This window comes from Maniola hyperantus, chromosome Z (genome assembly GCF_902806685.2).
Source record: "Maniola hyperantus chromosome Z, iAphHyp1.2, whole genome shotgun sequence".
Lineage (NCBI taxonomy): Eukaryota > Metazoa > Arthropoda > Insecta > Lepidoptera > Nymphalidae > Maniola > Maniola hyperantus.
The window spans coordinates 4,827,434-4,848,972 of NC_048564.1; the positions used below are offsets into that span (position 1 = coordinate 4,827,434).

The window sequence follows — 21,539 nt, forward strand, 5'->3', positions numbered from 1 at the left end:
GGTCTGTTTGAGAGCGAGAATATTTGATAAATCATAAAGTGTAACGAAGTACTTAGGTAATTCTATATTTTGAGTCTAATTATACACTCGTACCTTTTAATACTGGATAGTGGTCGAAGGATGTGGTTAAGTGAATGGATATCTTTGGACAGACTATTGCGTCGAGTTCCTTATTGCTAAACCAGGAGACTTAAATGGCGCTGTTTCGAGTAGATTATGTAGGTACCTATGTACATTTTAGCAGCTATTCGATAAACTGGAAACGGCATTGATTAAAATTCCAATGAACATAACTCTATTTCGTAGAAATCAATTTAAGTTAAAGCTTACATCGAATCAGATTTATCGAAGTTTTACATATTCGTAGGAGGCTTCAAATTCAACCTATTCATGTACCTACATAAGATTAAAGTTATTTGAATTGCACATGTTAAATTTAATGCATAATGTTATTAGTTAGATATAACTTACTATATAAAGCGATCTAGTTGAATACTCAAATGGAATTTTAGAATTTATTCAGTGAACGTGAAGTTTCTAAACATTTCAATCGTAAATATTTATTGATAAATTCCTGTAAAATTCATTATAAATAAACATGCGACATAAATTGATAATATTTAAGTAAAACATATAATTATAATATAAATTACATTAATAAAATTGCATAGCCATTACAGATCACGTAAAACTGTTTTTTATAGTTATAATTTTGTCATTACTATTACTTCGCTCAGCCACACGCAACCTAATATTATAATAGGTAAATAAATAAATACACAAATCGACATTTAAAAAATAGAAATTTTTTGATGGAAAGTTAAGCATAACAATATAGAAAAACTCACTTTAACGTCCTTGTAGTTAGCGACGATTTCTGAAGCGAAGGTGTTGTTACCGATGATGGGCTTGTTCTTGACGCTGGGGAAGATGATGCCACCTTTGCGGCTCGTTGGACGCGGACTTGTGGGACCCGAACTGTTGCCGAGGCTGGCCATACTCGCCGGGGTCACAGTCACAGTTGCACTCGTCGGACTTGCGCTGGAGTTGCTCGGAATGGTCGGGCTGTATGCGATATCACTATTAGATTTCGTAAATGTAGGTATATCACCATAATACTCTATAGACATATTATACTCTATACTAAAACATAATGTAACATTCGCAATGCAAAAATATATGCAGCAAACACGCATAAGAAATATTCGCAAAATGCAATTTGTATACAAAAATATTTCACCTGTTGTTTATTATGTATGATGGAGGAGTTGTCATTGGTACCGTACTAGTAGTCGGGTCAGTGGAGAGCTCATCTACTCTGTATCTATTTGGCGCGTACTCCACCAGCCTGTCGATAGTAGGATCCAGCAGCAGCTCAGCAGGCACAGGCCGCTGGGCTAATGTAGCTACATCATCTTCCTGTTTCTTGAGGCGTTTTTCGACCATATCGAGGTTTTCAATGATAAGATTTGTTTTCAGACGTAGGTCGCTATGGATTTGACCAATAGCACGCTCTTGTCGTTGTGTTTGGGTTAAGAGTTCATCTGATTTTGGAACCAAATCATCAACGGAGCTCTTTGTTCCGACTACCACATCCCACACTTCATCCATTTTCTCCGAAACACTCATCATGGGAATAATTTTATTGACTAAAGTATCAATTTTGCTGGATTTCTGTAGTGGAGAATGTGTACTCGTAACGGTACGGTTTTTAAAAATATTGTTAACATTTATAGAAGCGGCTTCGGGTTCCACAATAGCAGCGTGGACGTCAGCCATCATGTATAGCACTTTTCCCAAATTTTCAGAGACGAGATTTATGTGAAATTGTAATTTGCGGTCTACTGTTGACATAGAAGTACGTAGTTGATCAACTTCCTTCGTGATCTCTGTTATAACTTCTGAGTTAAGGCTTTTAGCTATTTCGATTACGTTGAGATTGATCGGTTTCTTTTCACTTGCTTCTGCATTAATATCATCAATAGGCAAAAAGTTATTATCTATCTGGGTTTTTAATCCTACTAGTTTTGAATCAATATCTGAAACTTTTTGATCCAAAGACTCTAGTTTTTTATCGAGCATTTGAGCATTATTAATTTTGTTATCATTCTTTTTGGTATTCACATTTTCCGTTGCACTCTGTTCATCGCCTTGAGTAATGTGACTGAAAAGTTTAAAATCTAAGTTACCAAGTTTGGATATAATTGCATCAGTTTTATGTATATTGTCATTAACTCTTGAATCTAGTGCCTCTACTCTTCTCATGAGATGCTCTACAGCTTTGTCAAGATTTTCAATTCTTTGCAGTTTAGTTTCCAAGGTACTGACGATGACTTCAAATACATTAAAAATGTATTGTTCTCTGAAACAACAAAAAACGAATTAATTATTAGCTACATACCATCTTAATTCGTTTAAAATACCTATAAGTATTTTATTTAAATATTTTCAAGGGCATGGGTTGTTATTTTGAGAGTGATCAATAAGGCGAAAACTTATTTGGAGGAGTTTTAGAAGTAATTATCCTTACTATCGAAATTAATGCTGCGAATATTTGTATAATTAAGTTAGCTGCACCGAAATAATCTTTGAGCAAGATAAATCTTGATATCATTGATATAAGTTATTTTTAGTCGGACAATGGGGCCGATTCTCTTGTACACAATCTCTAAACTAAACTAAATTAACAGGTCTAAATCTAGTGCCATCCTTTTCCGCAAGCAACATTATGAAAGGGATAGCAATAGATTTAGGCGTGACATTTTAGTTTAGTTTAGAAATTGTGTACAGTGGAATTAGCCACATTGTTTATTTGCAAGTCAACATTTTTGTTCAGGTCATTGGATAACTTCCTTTTTACCTTTTGCAGGGTATTATAAAATTATTTTGTCACCTGTTCTTACTCGTGAACTGTTCGTTTAGTAAACATGTATCTAGAAGGTTCAGCCCGTTCGCTGTTACGCAAATCGCCTTTGAAATTATGGGCACTGTCCGTAAAGTGGAGTGGCTTGAAATCATTTATTTTACTGAACCAACCGCTCACTGCAGCATGCCCATACCTACCAATTATATCTATAGATTATCAACATTTCTTCTCAGCAACGAGATACGTGCACTCTAGTCGCATAGCAGGTGGTAAATAAGTTATTTGACCGTTTTGCAACCGCAAACCTATTTCTGCACAGAATGCGATGAAAATGTATTCAAATACCAGCTATCAGGCTACCTACGGGCTATTACTTCTAAGTTTTAAACATAAGCCAGTTTCGTATATTTTAGCGTTATTAGTAGTGGGTACCTAACTCTTTACTTTGTTTAATTAGCATATTAACATACTGTTACTATTGGTGGTTACTCAAAAGTTACCCTTTGCGTTAAGTCATATCTTATAATGAAAATTACACTGTAGCTATTTCCACGACAAAGTGACTGTAATGATGCCCGAATTTCGGCCACAGCGACTAATCTCCATAGAGATTATTATATTCATATTATTATTATTATATACATATACATACATAGGTACATATAATATATAATCCCGCCAACTGTGCGGGAGATATAATATTATTATAATGCAAAAGTGTGAGACTATACATAATACATAAACAATTCCAAGGCTAGTCATCAATAAAAATTAGTAGTAAATACTTCTGAAATTCAAGTATTGTCTATTAATCTTTTTAGGGTTCCTTACACGAAGGGTGCCAATGGGACCGTATCATTCTGATAGTGGCTGTATGTCACGAACAGTAATAGATAGAGAGTTGAAATTTTCAGTGTGTATTTCTATTCACGCTATAACAACAAATAAAAAAAAATGGTGAATTTCGAAGAGGTCACCATGCAAATTAAAAAAAATGAAAAGCAATTACTTTTCCTTTTTTTTTTGTACTATCGCACGGGACCCTTCGTGTGACCCCTATATGACAAAATATATAGCTCAATTACCACTGACTGACTGACTGACTCATTGACATAATTGTTCTCCTAGAAAGAGACAGAAAACGATACAATGATGTATATGGGAGATATGTTCGGGTGCGGAATACGAGTAGGGAAAAATTATGTCATTTCGGAAAAACAAGATGGCGGCCGTCTATATTTTTTAAACTTGTTTTCAACCGCACGCAATTTACCGGTTTTTAATTTGTTATTATAAGTTCTAAATTTAGTATTTCTCCTAGGCTTATTTGTAAGTTCTCTTTCTTTTTGGTGTTATAAGTAGAATAGTACTTAGATATTATTATTTTGTTATGGAATGTAGCATAATATATCTCCTGGTAAAGAAGATATTAGGTAGCCCATTGTACTATATCGGTTGCAGCGGCGACGGTGCGGGCGCGTGGCAGCGATTCTGTTCGTGCGTTAACGATTCGAATGTGGCTCAGGGTCTCGGTGTTGTATAGCCATCACTGTGATTGCGACCGCGCAATCCAAGCCAGTCTTTGTTATCCATCGTTTGTTAAGATATACTTAAGTATTTCTCCTAAATCATACACCTACTTACTGGATACCACATCTAATGAGCAACAGTTATTAATTAGTATATACATAGTTCTGGGTGCCACGTTCACTGTAATGTAATAACTTGGATTTCAGCTAAGTAGCATTAAAGTAGTTAACAAAGACAATTAAGTAAGCAACCACAGTTGTTCTATAACGAGCAACTTATAATTAATAAGTCATAATTATTGATAATAGAGTCTCTTCTAAGACTTTTTTGTCGACTGTATTCGGTCAGGAAGTACCTATTAGTGAACTTTGATCCAACTTTTTCTGGAACAAATTCTAGAAAAGTTCAGCTTTAACTTTTATCGAATTAAAGATTACCCGTTGGCATGTTCTTAGACTTAGATGCTATCTCGGTTATGAACACGGATAATTGTTACAGGGTTTTATTGAAAGGTGCGGGTGTCCGTACAGAACTTGGAGGATCTTGCGCAAGTAACGAATAGGTAGTTGCCTAATGAAAACTAGAACACAGAAATTATCCTGCCAGTGTATAAATTAATATATTTTAATCATTTTGCGGTAGTAACAAATCTGCAAGAACCGGATGCTGATTGTGCCTCAAACAGAGAAGTTATTTACTCGAAAAATGCAAAATTTATTACCTATCATATCGTAGACTGCATCGTCACTTATCAAAAAGTGAGATTTCATCAAGGGCTAACTTGTAATATAATAAAATAAAAACACCATGCTCAAACAATCGTTGGCCCACTACTGAGGAAGGGTCTCCATCAAAATGATAAGGGTTTAGGTCATAGTCTGCCACGCTGGGCCAGTGCGGATTGGCAGACTTCAAACACCTTTGAGAACATTATTGAGAACTCTCAGGCATGCAGGTTTCCTCTCATTGCAATGAAAAATTCATGATATTGTATAATATTTCGTATACAATATGAATTTTGGATTATATGAAACATATACTTAGTATAATCGTACGTATATATCGCGTATTTTTCAGCAAGCTCTATTTGCACCAAGACCCACCTCAATGTGTGAGAGTTCTAAGAGATTGTTCAAGTTTGATTTAATACAAAAGAAATTTGAAATTTTATATAGGCCATTTACGTATAAATATAGATTTGTTAATTGCATAAATAGAACAGATCTAATGAAATTTATCACTTTACCGGGTGACCCGCCTCTTGGCTCGAGTGAAATTTTATAGATTTTTATTTATCACTAGCTTATGCTCGCGACTTCGTCCGCGTGGACTGAAGGGGTTGAACTTTCTCAAATCCTTTCTTAGCGGGTGCTTACGTCATAATAGCTATCTGCATGCCAAATTTCAGCTCGATCCGTCCAGTAGTTTGAGCTGTGCGTTGATAGATCAGTCAGTCAGTCACCTTTTCCCTTTATATATTTAGAGACTTCTGTAAATTTGAAACATTTTCTTCTCAATCTGTTAATTTGTTGTAGATACCATTCGTTACACGGGCATGATTTATACCAACTGAACTTAGGTACAAATAAGTTTAATGTCAAAAAGTTGTACAATTTACATAATAATAACAATATTGTAGGCTTGTTCATTGTGCAACTCCTTAGTTATTTATTTAATCCAATTAGTTTAACATTCACAAGTTACGTTAATTTTAAAGGGAGTTAATTACATTTTTTTCCATCGGTTCTTTTTTAAACGGCCACCCGGTTACGTAAGATAATTATGTTGTGACTTGTGATATGAATTAAAAAATATATCAATTGAAATTTTTTCTTGAAAGGTTATTCAAAAAATGAGAAGCCCGCTGACATTTTGTGATGACGCAATAAATGTTAATATCACTTTGTGGCTTCAACCATTACCAAGTGAAAATTTCATACGTTTTTCTTTCATCTATATATTTATAAGGAAAATCTGACTGACTGATCTATCGACATGGCATGCAGATAGCTACTTATTACGACAGACATCCGCTAAGAAAATTTTTAAAAATTCAACCTCTAAAGTAGGGATATGCAATTTGTGTAGTCCAAGTCGCGAGCATAAGCTAGTTAATGTTATATTTTATTTTGAGCGTCGTTAGCGTGGACGTACGGCATCAAACGAGTCACAGGGAGCCGCTGAATTCAGGCGGCACAAGATCGTGCCGTGTGGAAGGCCGTACAATAGACCTATGTCCAGCAGTGTAAATCTATTGGTTGATGATGATGACTTATTTAGGAGCTTTTGGATAGTGTATTTTTGTAGTATCGATGATGGTGAAGCCTTATTAAACCATAAATGATTTCTGGAAGGTATGTAAATGTTAATATACAAGTACACATATTATATTTTTATAATACGTATCAATATATTACATCCTTAAAAATTTTAGAAGTAATTTTATTATAGTAAAAATAGAACATAACAACTTAAAATTAGTTTTAGGTAAAATAGGACATAATACTGCACTTAGTTTTGCCATTTGTTTTGATTAATTTCCCAGACTCGTATCTGTTTTATAATCAAGATGGAAAGTTGGACTTGCGTAGGGCTGCCTTAATTAGACACGTAGCCGTTTATCTGTTGATTACATAAATAAACAAATTAATTCAAGGCTTCACATGCGTAACAAAACACCGATTGCCAACCAATTCGACGTTTTCCAAGAAATTTCGATAAATGTCAGTAGAAAAAGACCCGCAATGCGTAGCGATTTCTAACTTTAGAGGTAAATTAAATAGCTAATTACAATTGAATAGTCTTAGGAAACTTTGCGATACGTGTTGTACAATATATTACAACTGACTGGTGCTTGATTGAATTTTAATATAGCTTTTGGAGAAGTACCCATAGGTGCTCCCCAGCGCTATCCATACAAACGTAGTTCGATTCTCAATTCAATTTTAACCCATCAAACTTAATGAAATTTTATAGACACGCTCTATAATCAAATATCAGTTATCTGTGACTTTTAAATAAACTATCATTTTCTTAAAAACGTGTAAGTTTAAAGTTAAACTAGCTGAAAGATTTGTACCTACATGTAAATCTTTGAGTCCGTGCAGCTTTAAAACTGCACACTTTTTTATAAAATCTGGAATCCCACAGACACAGATAGGTAGGTACTTCTTCTTCTTCTTCCTTACCTTATCCCACGCTACGTGGGGTCGGCACAACATGTCTTCTTCTTCCACTCATTCCTGTCATTCGTCAACGTATTATCCACTTCTTTTTCACGCATATCCTCTTTCACGCAATCCATCCACCTCCTCTTTCTCCTTCCTCTCCTCTTTTTTCCTTCCACATGCATACTTAACATTCTTCTAGTGACATGGCTTTCTTCCCTCCGCATTATATGTCCATACCATGCCAGCCTATTACCCCTCATCTTTTCTACCACTGGCGCTACTTTCAAACTACCCCTTATATATTCATTTCTTATCTTATCCATCCTTGTCACACCACACATCCATCTCAACATTCGCATTTCAGTCGCATGTACTCGCCTTTCATCCGTCCCTTTTACCGCCCAACATTCTGAACCATACAAACACAGATAGGTACCTATTTATATTTTTAGAATGTGTCTTTAAAATTTCATAAAGTTTGATTGGTTTTTATTTAAATTAAAAGCAAACTATATTTGTATGGAAAGCGCTGGGGAGGGCGTTAGGGTTACTTTTCTTAACAACAGAATTAAGTTCATTTTGACTTTTAAGAAAAATTAAGAAAGTTGTACACTTAAATTACGTGAATGTGTCTCATATTTCTCAGCTTCATGTCAAGGGTCATTAACCGCGAACGATCTTTGTGTAAAAATAAAAAGATGTAAAACTGTATCTTATGTGATTCATTCAAGTGATAGTATGTAGAGTCGGTGGTAATATTTCTTATGCAACAGATACATAAAAACAATGGGCGTGGAAGTAATATAATGTAGTAGTCTATTTAATATATAAAACCACGTTTTTGTCCTGTTTGCCATGGAGAACTTGGTGCCATGGAGTCTAGAGTTTAAAACTGTTTACGGGACATACTATCACGGTGAAAGGAGAATGACAGATCCTGACCCACCAATTTACACACATTGTAAATTAATGATAATCATCCTGGTATTAAATAACCACTTAAATATTAAAAATTGTGATTTTAAACTTGCGGATGTTTTTATTAGATTCACAATTATAAGTAAATTGCATATAACCTAGAAATCTTTATGTGACTTAATCTTAGATTAAATGAAAAACCGCAAATTCTAGAGGTGTTAAATCCTATGTTTAGCTGTTATCAGTGATAAAACAGCAACAAAATGCTGCATAAAGCATACGTGTAAACGACTTTTATATAATAAAATGGGTTACGGTTCTATAGAAATTCTGGCATTGTCCTTTTTACCACGGTTCATAACTTCATCTAGTGACAGAAGAGCTGCCTCATTCTTAACGGAAAGGCTTTAAAGCTAGCCTTATCTAATTACTTAAGTAAAACTTAGGTTTTACTGTAACATTTTCAATAAAAAAAAGAAAATAATATTATTAATTAAGATTGATATAATTAAGATTAATATATTTAATATCTTTAGTACATTAGAGTTAATTAAGATTGAATATAATATAATATTATAGTAACCAACAGGCTCTTCGACTAAACACTATCAAAGCGAAATGTAAAATATCGGGTCATAGAGATTGCTGTCTCGGTTGTAAACAAATATTGGCTTGTAATACCGGTTTTCTAAATTTTTTCAACAGGTATGTATATTAGGTGGTGGAATGGCGAACAGATAAAATCTGACAGATTTTATAAAAACTATATCCAGTTATAAAGACGAACTATTATTATAAGAGTGCAGTGGTTTGATCCCGGGCACGCACCTCTAACCCTTCGGAGTTATAGTCCGTACAAAATGAGTCCTCACGCGCCATTTTATCTCTACGGGTCAACTATCGTGTCAAAAGTATGAGCCACCTTTTAAATAAGGACTAAAATCGTTAAAATGGCGCGTGAAAAGTTAAATTTTACACGTTTTAAGCAATTAAATAAATTTGATTTAACGGCAGGAAAACATCGTGAGGAAACTTGCCTGCCTGAGAATCTTCTCAAAGATGTATGAAGTCTGTCAATCCGCAGCCAACGTGGTGGATTATGGCTGCAAACCATTTTCTTTCAGAGAAGAGACCTGTGTTCAGTATTTGATGTTGATGATAATTATAGCATTTAAACTCTTTAGAGCTTAATTTTTACCTTTAAAGTACCTACACAAAAATCATTGAAATCACCGCCCGCGCCGTTTAATTTTAACGTGGGTGAGGCTTGAGGTATCGATGTTTGGGTTGCCGCCAGTGGCGTGCACAGTGTTTGAAGCCAGGGTAGGCATTAGTTAGGTAGAAACCTGTTTACTGGCAGGTCATAATGAAAAATATGCATTGAGCTATTACAACTGGGGTAAGCAGTGCATTTATGCCTCTATGACCTGCACGCCACTGGTTGCCGCGTGCCTTTTCGATGGTATCGTATCATTTTGATTGACACCAAGTGCCGGCGCGTCTACCACAGCGCCCGGGGAAAGGCGTTTATGTAACGTATCATTAATGAAAATGATTTAAAACTAAGCTGCAATCAATCTCCATACTTTACCAATATTATAAATGGGAAAGCGTGTCTGCTTGTCTGCTAGCTTTTCACGGCCTATTTGTTTAACCGATTTGATCAAATAGGTATGGTACAGAATTAACTCCTTTTTATCCCAGAAAATCAAAGATGTCCCACGCGTGATTCTTAAAACCCCATCAAATTTTTATGAGAGCTTACATGAAACTAACATAGGCTACTTTTTATTACGGAAAATCAATCCCACGGGGTTTTTATAAACCTAAATCCACACGGACGAAGTCTCGGGCATTATCTAATTAGTTCTATAAAGGTCAGCTACAGGCAGGACATTGAAGAATCAGAATGTGAACAAAACTGTTAAATAAATCGTGAATTTACCACAAGAAAAGAGAACTAGCACCGAAATCCATTGGTAAAAAGTAGACTAGAATGCTGCAATATTACCGGTGTAATGTTTTGGTAACAATTTCAGTACTCAGTTGCCAATGAACGCGATTCTCCTTATCTTAGTTTTGTAAATTGTACAAGACATGTTCACCGAGCGTTGCAGACCCAACGTGTTCTATTAATTTTATTAACGCTGACAATTTCATAAGAGAGGCGACCTTGGCGGAGGCCTCTTTGAAATCAACTTAGGTGTTAAGGTGCATTTCGGATGTATACTTGCGACTGAAGTTAACGTTTTTAATGCATACTTTTAACTTGCATGACAGGCCGTTAAAGTTACGGTTACCGTTAAACGTTGACACCAAAAAAGAGCAAGCACGAGTAAACTAATCATTAAGGTTAAAAAGAGTTTAAACTAAAAATCTCGGTAGGTATATTAGAAAGTTTTTGGTTTTTTTCTATCGAAGAAATTGTGCCGATTGTTTTTGTATATGAATTTAGATTAAAGTCCCAAAAGCACATACTCAAATATCAAAGTTATTGTACGTATATATTTCAAGACTTTAATAGCCTCATCTGGTGGCAGAACGGCCAGCTCAAAGTTTTATTGTAACATTTTCAATTAAAAAAATATAAAAAGTAGGTCTTCCAAAGGTCGTACAATTTTCAATATGGGGCTTTAAGCGACTGGTCTTAGCAATCAACAGGTACCTTAATCCAGTGAGTGGATGTACAAGAGACCACAATGGGGAGTTGAGCGCCTATCATTGGCATCAGCATTATCAATCAGTTACTTAATGTTTATTATCTTCCAGCGGCCTTACAGCCATATCTAAATAGGAGGTAATTTACCATAGAACAAAGAACCTGTGATAGAATGCTTGGCGTGATCGACAATACAGTTATTGCTAGAAACTGCGTGAGAATTGCAAAAGCTTTATGTTTATTATTTTATATTGAGCTTAATTGTGGTATATCTTAAGTAGATTTTTTTATTAACTCCTGTGATATGTCCGAAGATCTTCGCAAATAATCTGCGTTTTTAAGTCATAAAAATCATAATGAGAATAACTGAGAAAGTAATAATAAAACAAAACAACCATATGAAATCGTTAATTTTAATATAAACAGGCCCTTAAGTACACATGGCTTATGTATACATTTTTCATAAATATTTGATGATTTGACAAATTTTACTTTAAGGTCAATAAGATGAAAATCCTACTAATGTTTTTTCCAAAAAAAATTGCAGCATAAGTAAGATTATTACCTTTAATACCTCAGATATTATAATATCTTTAGTACATTAGAGTTAAACGCGCTCGGAGTGAGTGTCTTACCTAGATACGGTTTGTAATTGACTAAGTACCTACCTAGTAATTATATAAAAATCTTCAAATGAACTAATAACAAAATAATTTATGTATAAAATTAAAGATGATACCTACGATTACATCCGCGTTAATTTAAGTTATTTAAAAATCTCGTGGGAATTCTTTGATTTTTCCGGGATAAAAACTACTTAGCTTAGGTCCAAATCGTTATATTATAATAACTAGCTTATGCCCGTGACTTCGTCCGCTTGGACGACACTAATTTTGAAAACCCCTATTTTACCCCCTTAGGGGTTGAATTTTCAAAAATCCTTTCTACGTCGTAATAGCTATCTGCATGCCCAGCCCGATCCATCCAGTAGTTTGAGCTGTGCGTGGATAGATCAGTCAGTCAGTCAGTCAGTCAGCTGCCTTTCCGTTTTCTATATTTAGATAAGCAAGTAATATAGATATATTATTACTACCCATGCAAAGAATCACATCGCTGTCCGCTGCGACATTAAAGGTGAAACAAACAAACAAACTTTAGTATTATCTAAATAATATGCATGTGCATTATTTTGCAATATAAAAGGAAAAGGTGACTGTCTGACTGGTCTATCAACGCACAGCTCAAACTACTGGACGGAACGGGCTGAAAGGCGTGCAGATAGCTATTATGACATAGACAATAGACATCCGCTAAGACTTTTATTAAGACCGAAAATTCTATCCCTGAAGGGGTAGAATAGGCGTTTGAAATTTGTAGCTTTATAAAAATAAACTCATTAGTATTATTATAAGTAACAAGTTCGATTTCATTTAAAAAAATTATACCATTTATCAATGCAATTGACTACGGGTTTCATTTTACGAGGAAGGTTTAAGAGTATTGAAATAAGCACAATTCATATTTCTCTTTGGCCCTCCGAAGCAAAGCCGCGTTGGGTCAACTAGTATTTCACATTTTCAAACTTTGCCTATATCTATTGCAATACTAATTAGTCTCAATTAATTCGAGGACTAGAATTTTGATTACACAATGTGGATTTTAAGTTTAGGTTCTTATTTATACATACCTTGAAGAAATTAGCATTCTGATTTCGGACCCATAGCATAAATAATGTTTTGCAACTGCAATTCCTTTTGAACATATTATACAGATCTATTACATTTTCCGAATAAATATGAATTAAATCAACTAGGTGGGCAATTATTTATAATGTACTTACTTAATCGGTATTCGTTTAGGTGTTATTATTATTGGGTTTTATCCGCTTTCCACTAGATTTCAGCTGTCTTAAAATCAAATTAACCTCACTAAAAACTATAACACGTACAAATATTTTTTGGTTGATATACCTACTTATAAATTATTATTTATATTTATTTTTATTGTTATTAATTTTATGTTTATCTAATCGATTCAACTTCTGTGCAATGAAAATAACACTTTTTTTTAAATTTCTATATTTAATTTTATTAGAATTGTTTTCACTCATAAAAATTTGCTGTAATGTATATTGTCTGGATTTGCAACGTCTTTTTCAATTTTTTTGCACTTGATGCTGCTATGTCAGATAATTTCTGATGATACGTATAAAAAGACTTGCTCTTACGCACAGCTCAAACCACTGGGATAAAACGTTTGTGAATTATATACTTTACATCGATTGTGCGTTTATTGAGCGAGAATATACCTAAAGTACTACTTCCCCGTCAGCGATGGAACAAGTATTAACATTAAAAATATAATAAAACGGAGGTGGTTATTAATAAAAGTTTTTTGTCTTTATCTCGTCTCGTTATTAGTTACATAGCGATAACTAAAACTGATTGCATTGTCTTAGACCGCCTTTGTCTGTTTCTCTACTGATAAGTGATGCTGCTTATCAAGGTTAAATGGCCGTTTTACATGCTTATGCACTGCAGGAAATATTCGTAAATAACAAGTTATATTATATATTAATAGAATCTTACATTTTATAAAATTTTCTCAAGTGAAAAGCATCTAGGTACTTGTCTTAAGATTTACATACATATTTTTCGTAATAAAATCTAAGAGTATGAGTCACTATAGGTGTTATGACTTATAATACACATTTTTTGTTATTTTATAACCTCGAACAATAAAATTTATGTTTCCTCTACTTAACCTACGAATTATTATTTAATTCATTTTATTAATACCATTAAGTATACTTTATTTTTAAGCTAAAAATTTGAACTAGATAATATAATCGATAGCATATTTAAATTGAATCCGTTACCAGCTAACATGTCTAATTTTATTAATCACTACCCTTACTATAAATGCAAAGGTGTGTTTGTTTGTTGGTTTGTAGGTTTTTCCTTCAATCACGTCGCAACGGTGCAACGGATAAATGTGATTTTTTGTATAGGTATACCTAGATAAAAACCTGGAGAGTGACATAGGCTACTTATTATCCCGGAAAACCAAAGAGATATAACAATTTGTGGTTGTCTGTTCCGCACTTGGCCAGCGTGGTAGACTACGGCCAAACCCCTTTTCATTCTGAGAGAAGACCCGTGCGCTGTAGTGAACCGGCGCTGGGTTGATCATGATCTTAGAGCCTCAATAGCTCAACCGGTAAAGGAGTGGACTGAAAACCGAAAGGCCGACGGTTCAAACTCCGCCCGTTGCACTATTGTCGTACCTACTCCTAGCACAAGCCTGACGCTTAGTTGGAGAGGAAAGGGGAATATTAGTCATTTAACATGGCTAATATTCTTTAAAAAAAAATGTCATAACATGAAAAGACAAGATACAATAATTAAGTAATAGGAGTAATGTGTGAACAATTTCGTGTGAACGAGGTCTAATTATGTTATGTCTTACGTAGCATGTACACTGCAAGAGTGGGCTTGGCCATGCTTGTAAACAAATAGATGGTGTCTACCTACCTGTTGAAGTAGTTTACTGCCTTCCAAATCAGTACCCTTATTATAAATGCGAAAGTGTGTTTGTTTGTTGGTTTTTTAGTTTATTGGTTTGCTGGTTTGTCCTTCAATCACGTCGCAACAGTGGAACGGATTGACGTGATTTTTTTCATGGGTAAAGTGGGTCACCTGGAGAGTGATATAGGCTACTTTTTATCCCGAAAAGTTAAAGAGTTCACACGGAATTTTCAAAAACATAATTCCACGCGGACAAAGTCGCGGGCATCAGCTAGTACTTAATATTACTGCACACCAGCGAATGCGGTAATGAAATATCTCTACTGGTCCAAAATACCAGAACTGACAAAATACTTGTATAAAATATGTACCTAATACAAGCTGATGCCCGCGACTTCGTACGCGTGGATTTAGGTTTTAAAAATCCCGTGGGAACTCTTTTATTTTTCCGGGATAAAAAGTAGCCTATGTCACTCTCCAGGTCTTAAACTATACCCATGCAAAAATCACGTCGATCCGTTGCTCCGTTGCGACGTGATTGAAGGACAATACCAACAAACAAACACACTTTCGCATTCATAATAGGGGTAGTGATGTTGTGCATTTTTATACAAGTTATAAAAATAATTTTCCGTTGGCCTTTTCTTCATTTTATTTGGCTCGTTAATTCGGCCGGTCCAAATTATATTGTACTTTCATCCGTAACAATAAAAAAACAGCCACAATTCAAAGAAAAAAAAAACATCCGTCAATTTAGGAAAAGTAAACTTTAACCTACAGAGAAAAACCGCTCAAGACTGAGTCGGACTCGCACGTGAAGGATTCCGTACGATCGCGTAAAGAAATAACATTTTTAACTTCTTTTTGTGACGTAACCACAAATTCTGGGTTTTCGGATTTTTCCCTTTAGATACTTGTGATGTAAGACATTGCCACCTACAAAATTTCATGATTCTAGTTCAATGGGAAGTACCCTAGTTTTGATTCCCTTGACGGGTCTTGACAGACGCGAAGACAGACAAAGAAGTGATCAAATACTTAAGGACTCCTTTTTTAATGTACCTCAGTACAGAACCCTAAAAATAAGCCAAAACCAATTGATTCATATTTAGTTAAAGCATTTAAAATTCATGGAAAATTGGTTGTAACACCTTTTTACTTCTGAAAAAAAAGACTTGTTTTTGCCAAGTAACCTAGAAACAGTTTCTTATCTGGCGATATCTTATTTCCATTTATTTCAAAATCAAAAAGACCATCAAGCGTTAGAAATGTTTCCCAATTGCAGTAGCCTGTAGTTTTGTGAAGCTAATTGGCTCTCTAGATCAATTGTGTACTCAGTTTGATTGATTAACTCGTTCGAACTGCGAAATATTCACTTTTCGAGGACCAGCTAGTGGTCTACTGATATGTAATTATGAGGCAATTACTATCACTTAATCTGTAATCACGTTAGCCTTTGTATAATATTTAGAGTACGTGTTTGATAGGTTGGACTTGGCAATAACAACTTGCAGTGTACCAACAACTTTTACTGTTTAGTAGTTTTAATATTAGAAATGCAAGTCTGTCTGTCTTTATCAATGCCCTTTTCAAAACCTATCCGTTTTACCGATTTTAACGAAATTAGGTACTAAGATAGCTAGCACCTGGAGACGAACATAAAAGCTATTTTTTATCCCGAAAATTCAAAGAATTGCCACTGGATTTTTAAAAAACCTCCATCCACGTCGAAGAAATCGCTGGCATTATCCGTTATTCATAAATGCTGAACCATAAAACTATTCCGTAAAAATAACCGTAATAAGTAGGTAGGGACATTAATTTTGTCTAATAAGCACATTTGAGTTAAAAATTGATCGTAAACATAACGTGTACAGAAAAATATATAGAACAAATACCTTAGAAAAAGAAAATAAGTTTGTAAGAGATTTATTTCCTAAATATTATAAAACTAATTTGTTCAACCAAGTACAGAGTGGACGGAAGTTTAGCGGAGGTCAATGCGAACTGTGTTTATAGACCGTTTATCAACACTGTGCCTGCGCAAGGTCTCTAATATAGTTACTACTTAATCGGAGGTTGGGGGTCCAATCCCGGGCACGCACCTCTAACTTTTCGAAGTTATGTGCGTTTTTAAGTAATTAAAATATCACTTGCTTTAAGGGTAAAGGAAAACATCGTGAGGAAACCTGCATGCCTGAGAGTTCTCCATAATGTTCTCAAAGGTGTGTGAAGTCTGCCAATCCGCACCTGGCCAGCGTGGTAGACTATGTTCAAAACCCTTCTTACTTTGAGAGGAGACCCGTGCTCTGTAGTGAGCCGGCGATAGGTTGATCATGATGATGATGATGACTACTTATTCTTATTATAACTCGCCTGCTGATCATAGCCTGCGGCCTCAGCCTTCCTGGTCCAGCCTCTTCCCGCCACTCCCTTTATCTATCAGTCCATCGTAACGGAGAGTGCCCGTATCCCGTGGACGAAGTCGCGTGCAAAAGCTACTATGTATGTAATATCAGAGCGAACAGCGAAGCGTGCCGGGTTTACTTCTATTATAAATATCATACAGCTTTACAATCTGAATTAAGACAGACATCCATTTATGCAATTGCTGTTTTTCGAAACATCCGTTTCAATATGTACAATCTAACTTAACTACCTAGTTAACTACCTAATTAAGACTATAAGAATTGCATCCGGAATGGTCCAAACTTTTTTTGGAATTCATTCTCTTTCACTTTCTGCCAATATAATATACAGTATTTCTTTGTCTCTCAATAAGTTACCGATCTGTCACGGCCACGTCTCATATTCGCGTCCCACATTTCTACATCCAATAATTGGTTGCCACCACAGAACTAAGAATAGGTATAAAAGTGGCAAAGGAATATGAGTATTTATAATTTTTGTGATATTGATTTTTACGACCTATATACTTCAAGGAAATTTCTAAATAATCTTAATCTAAATATATAAAAGGAAAAGGTCACTGACTGACTGACTGATCTATCAACGCACGTCGCACAGCTCAAACTACTGGATGGATCGTGCTGAAAATTCGACCCTTAAGGGGGTGAAATAGGGGTTTGAAATTTGTGTAGTCCACGCGGACAAAGTCGCGAGCATAAGCTATTTTTAAATAGATATTATGTCAAAAATTACCAGGCTCCGGGCGCGATATGCTGTCTAGTACGCTTCAAATCCTCCTGGTTCCGCAATTTTTGATAAATATTAAAAATTATTTAGAGATTGAGTATGGGGCACCTTAGATGTCGAATAAGACATTTCATTCAAATCAATTTTGTTAAAGTTTAAATGAATAAAAAATATTTTGATTTTGATTTTAAAACATACCGGTACGCGTTATTATTTAAACAGATTTATTTGCTAATGGTTACAAAAACTGTAACTCTGTTAAATAAGTCTGTTTTGTTGCTTTGTATGCTAGGGATATTTGGATAATATAGACGTACTTCATTATTTCTGTGCGTGTAAAAAGGCAAAAATAGAACCATGATGCATTTATCATCAGCACTCGCCAATTTAGCAACTGCATCGCGTTTTGACGACTTTCTGCGTTCGATCACTAATTATATTGAAATTATTAATAAACTTGACTTGATCACTGCGACTGAACTCTGGAGATTGTGAGTGTAGTGGATCGTTCAATCGCGACATCGAGCTTCCGACAAGCAATTAATTCGCCGATCGCTGATATTACAAGAAACATTTCTGCTATGGCACTTAAAGATAGCAGATAACACATCTATCACCTTATTTAGAATTCTATGGTCGCCACACTATGCTGTTCAAATATAGACCTAACACACAGTTTTCAACTATGATGTAACAGTCATAGTAACTATAGTTCAGTACCACGTGTGTATTATAAACTTTGGAGGTGAATTTTCGTCAATGTTGTGTAATTACAGCGTACACAAATTCGTTAGCAATATATCAACAAACTACAGTACGCGGCCGAAAGTAATGTACATCGACCTTTAGAAGGAGATAGCAGATTTGTAGAGCACTGTCTCTGTCGTTGAGACCAACAATACGTCGTATAGGTATGAGTGACAGAGACAACGCTTTACAAGCCGAAATGTCATTCTAAAGGCCGATGTACATTACTTTCTGCCGCGTCCTGTACATTGCTGTACATTGTTTTTTTCATGTTGTCTGAGTTTACGTAGCCTGTAGGGGTTAATATTGAGAATTATTATTAAAATGCCTACTTAAAACTATAATATATTGTCATTAAAAGAGTAATTGAAATGATTTACCTATACCTACTAATAATCTCATACAGAGGTAATAGTTAATTTGTATGTAGGTGGTAATCTCTGGAAATAATATCCGATTCTAAAAATATTGTGGATACTAATAGATATCTATGTTAAGCTTATTTCACACAACGATATATAAATTTTATTATAGTCCGGTCAATATTAGTTTTCCCATTTGTACAAATTTTTGGAGCTAAAAATATAATTTATGTACCGTAGTGTGATAGCTTTATCCTCGAGAGACTATAAATAATTATATCACGAGGAAGAAATCACGGGCAAAAAAACTAGTTTTACGTATACTCGTACTTAGATACTTGTTAGATAGGCAGGACCTGGCCTTAATTTCACCATCATCAGTGACACCACAGTCCATTATTTACCTCAAAGTACATAGGTACCTACGTTAGTTGCGCGTACGCATATCGAGTGAATGCTACCAACGACGTAGGTACGTGCCCGATACCAACGTAAGAAAAAATTATACCAGACTGACTCTCTATCACTTACCCCCGTTTTACTATATTCTAATAAAGATAACATTATCAAAATTGGTTCAGTTTTGCGGACTTATGGACTAGCATCGACAAAAAAAATCATCCCCTATCTCTTAGCTGCACCTTATTGTTTTTTGGGATAAAATAATAGAGATTTTATAATAAATCAAAATTAACGATACTTTATATCACTATTTATTATAAAACAGTCTCCCCGCCAAATTTGTCTGTTCGCGTTAATCTCAGAAACTACAGTTTAAATGTATAATTTATAAAGGTTAAGTGGAAATTACCCACCTATATAATGATATATTGAAAAGTTCAGAAATATGTAATAAAGAAAATTATTATTAAAAATTAAGCTGTAAATCTGTGGATACTTTGGTTATCAATGTGAAACCAGTGCGTGTCGCTAGTTATAAAATAAATTGTAATCCTATGATTTTTAATTTTCCTGTTAGCATGTCTCTTAATTAATCATTTTAGGCGTAGAACTTTATAATTATCGAAACATTGATAAATAAATAAGACATTAATAATAATGGATAACCGAATGTTAAAAATGTATTTATTTACCTACTAAAATGGATTAAAAAATATTATATTACTTAGGCCGTGGATACACCTGTTGGTAGCTTACATGATTAACTGACGACAAATTTACCAATGTAAATACTCTTACAAGAACATTTACCTTAGTAATTTTGTTGTCAATTAATTACGTAAGCTACTTACCTACGTGAGTAAAACTTACAGCTGTAATCGTGGCCTTACTTCAGTGCTTCAGAGATGCTGTAGACTAATGTTCAATTCAATTAATTGAATAAAAACCTACCAAACTCAATATGCGGACCACTTTCTAGAAACTAATAATATCTGTTTTTGTGGTTTGCTAGATTTTTGAACTATGTTTCTATAGAGCGCGTTACGAATAAACTCCTCTTATGAAACAAATGTATGATATATTTTAGTGCCTCATTCTCATACTTTGCATATTGTTGTTCCGGCACCGCTCATCTCATCAGATGAAATCCTATTAATCAATTTTATGAGTATTGTAACCAAAGCGCGTTATTTCAAGCCAAACCTGATTAATAATAGATATCGTTTTAGATTATAATGTTTTGTTCGAGAATTGGTATCCGTTGTCATTAATTTGTATTAAGGTAGGCAGGCTCTATAATATGTATTACATAGATATGGCTATGTTTTGGACGTGTTTTTCCAAATCGAAAAATTATCTAAGTAATAAGTATAGAAGAAATCTATAGAACATAAAACATTTTGATGTTTTTATGGGTACTTATTGTTTATTGTTTTTTACTTTACTATATACTTTACTATTTACTTTACTACTTTTTAGGGTTCCGTACCTCAAAAGGAAAAACGGAAACCTTATAGGATCACTTTGTTGTCTGTCTGTCAAGAAATCTACAGGATACTAAGTAATGCCCGCAACTTCGTATGCGTGTATTTAGATTTATAAAAATCCCGTGGGAACTCTTTTATTTTCTGAAAATGTAGCCTATGTCACTCTCCAAGTCTTTATCCATACCCACGCAAAAAAACACGTCAATCCGTTGCACAGTTGCGACGTGATTGAAGGACAAACCAATAAACCAACAAATAAACACACTTTCGCATTTATAATAAGGGTATTTTCGGTATAAAAAGTAGCCTATGTCACTCTCCAAGTCTTTATCTATACCCACGCGAAACATCACGTTAATCCGTTGCACCGTTGCGACGTGATTGAAGGACAAACCAACAAATCAATAAACCAACAAACCAGCAAACAAACACACTTTCGCATTTATAATAAGGGTACTGACAGATCATAAAATAGTTACTTATCTTATAATTTATTCTGTAATACGCATTAATATTATCTTTAAAAGGAAATATTGCACACACAAGAATCAATAAAAATATTTGTACCGGTTAGGTGAATGAATTTCAATAATTCTCGTATCTGTAGATAATACTATTCACTTTATTCTAAGAGGTATGTTCCCCTTTAAAATTCTTAAAGCTTTTAAGGTGTCGCGGAAAGTTAATATGGAGAATCAAAGGCATCCTTGCCTTA

At 34.6% G+C, this 21,539-nt stretch overlaps 1 protein-coding gene across 2 annotated transcripts in view; it reads right to left on the reverse strand.

Annotated features, from left to right (window-relative positions):
* LOC117995594 (angiopoietin-related protein 2) overlaps window positions 1–21,539 on the reverse strand; it is a 79,184-nt gene that overhangs the window by 12,808 nt on the left and 44,837 nt on the right. The window contains exons 1-3 of one of the 2 annotated variants that reach the window (XM_069509061.1): window positions 12,984–13,367; window positions 1,241–2,362; window positions 849–1,065 (exon numbers count right to left, since the gene is read on the reverse strand). In XM_069509061.1, the coding sequence (XP_069365162.1) occupies window positions 849–1,065; window positions 1,241–2,265 (1,242 nt within the window). In that variant the 5' untranslated portion in view covers window positions 2,266–2,362; window positions 12,984–13,367. Of the gene's footprint in view, window positions 1–848; window positions 1,066–1,240; window positions 2,363–12,983; window positions 13,368–21,539 lie in introns of those variants that run through there. The other variant, XM_034983577.2, reaches the window with a different exon arrangement.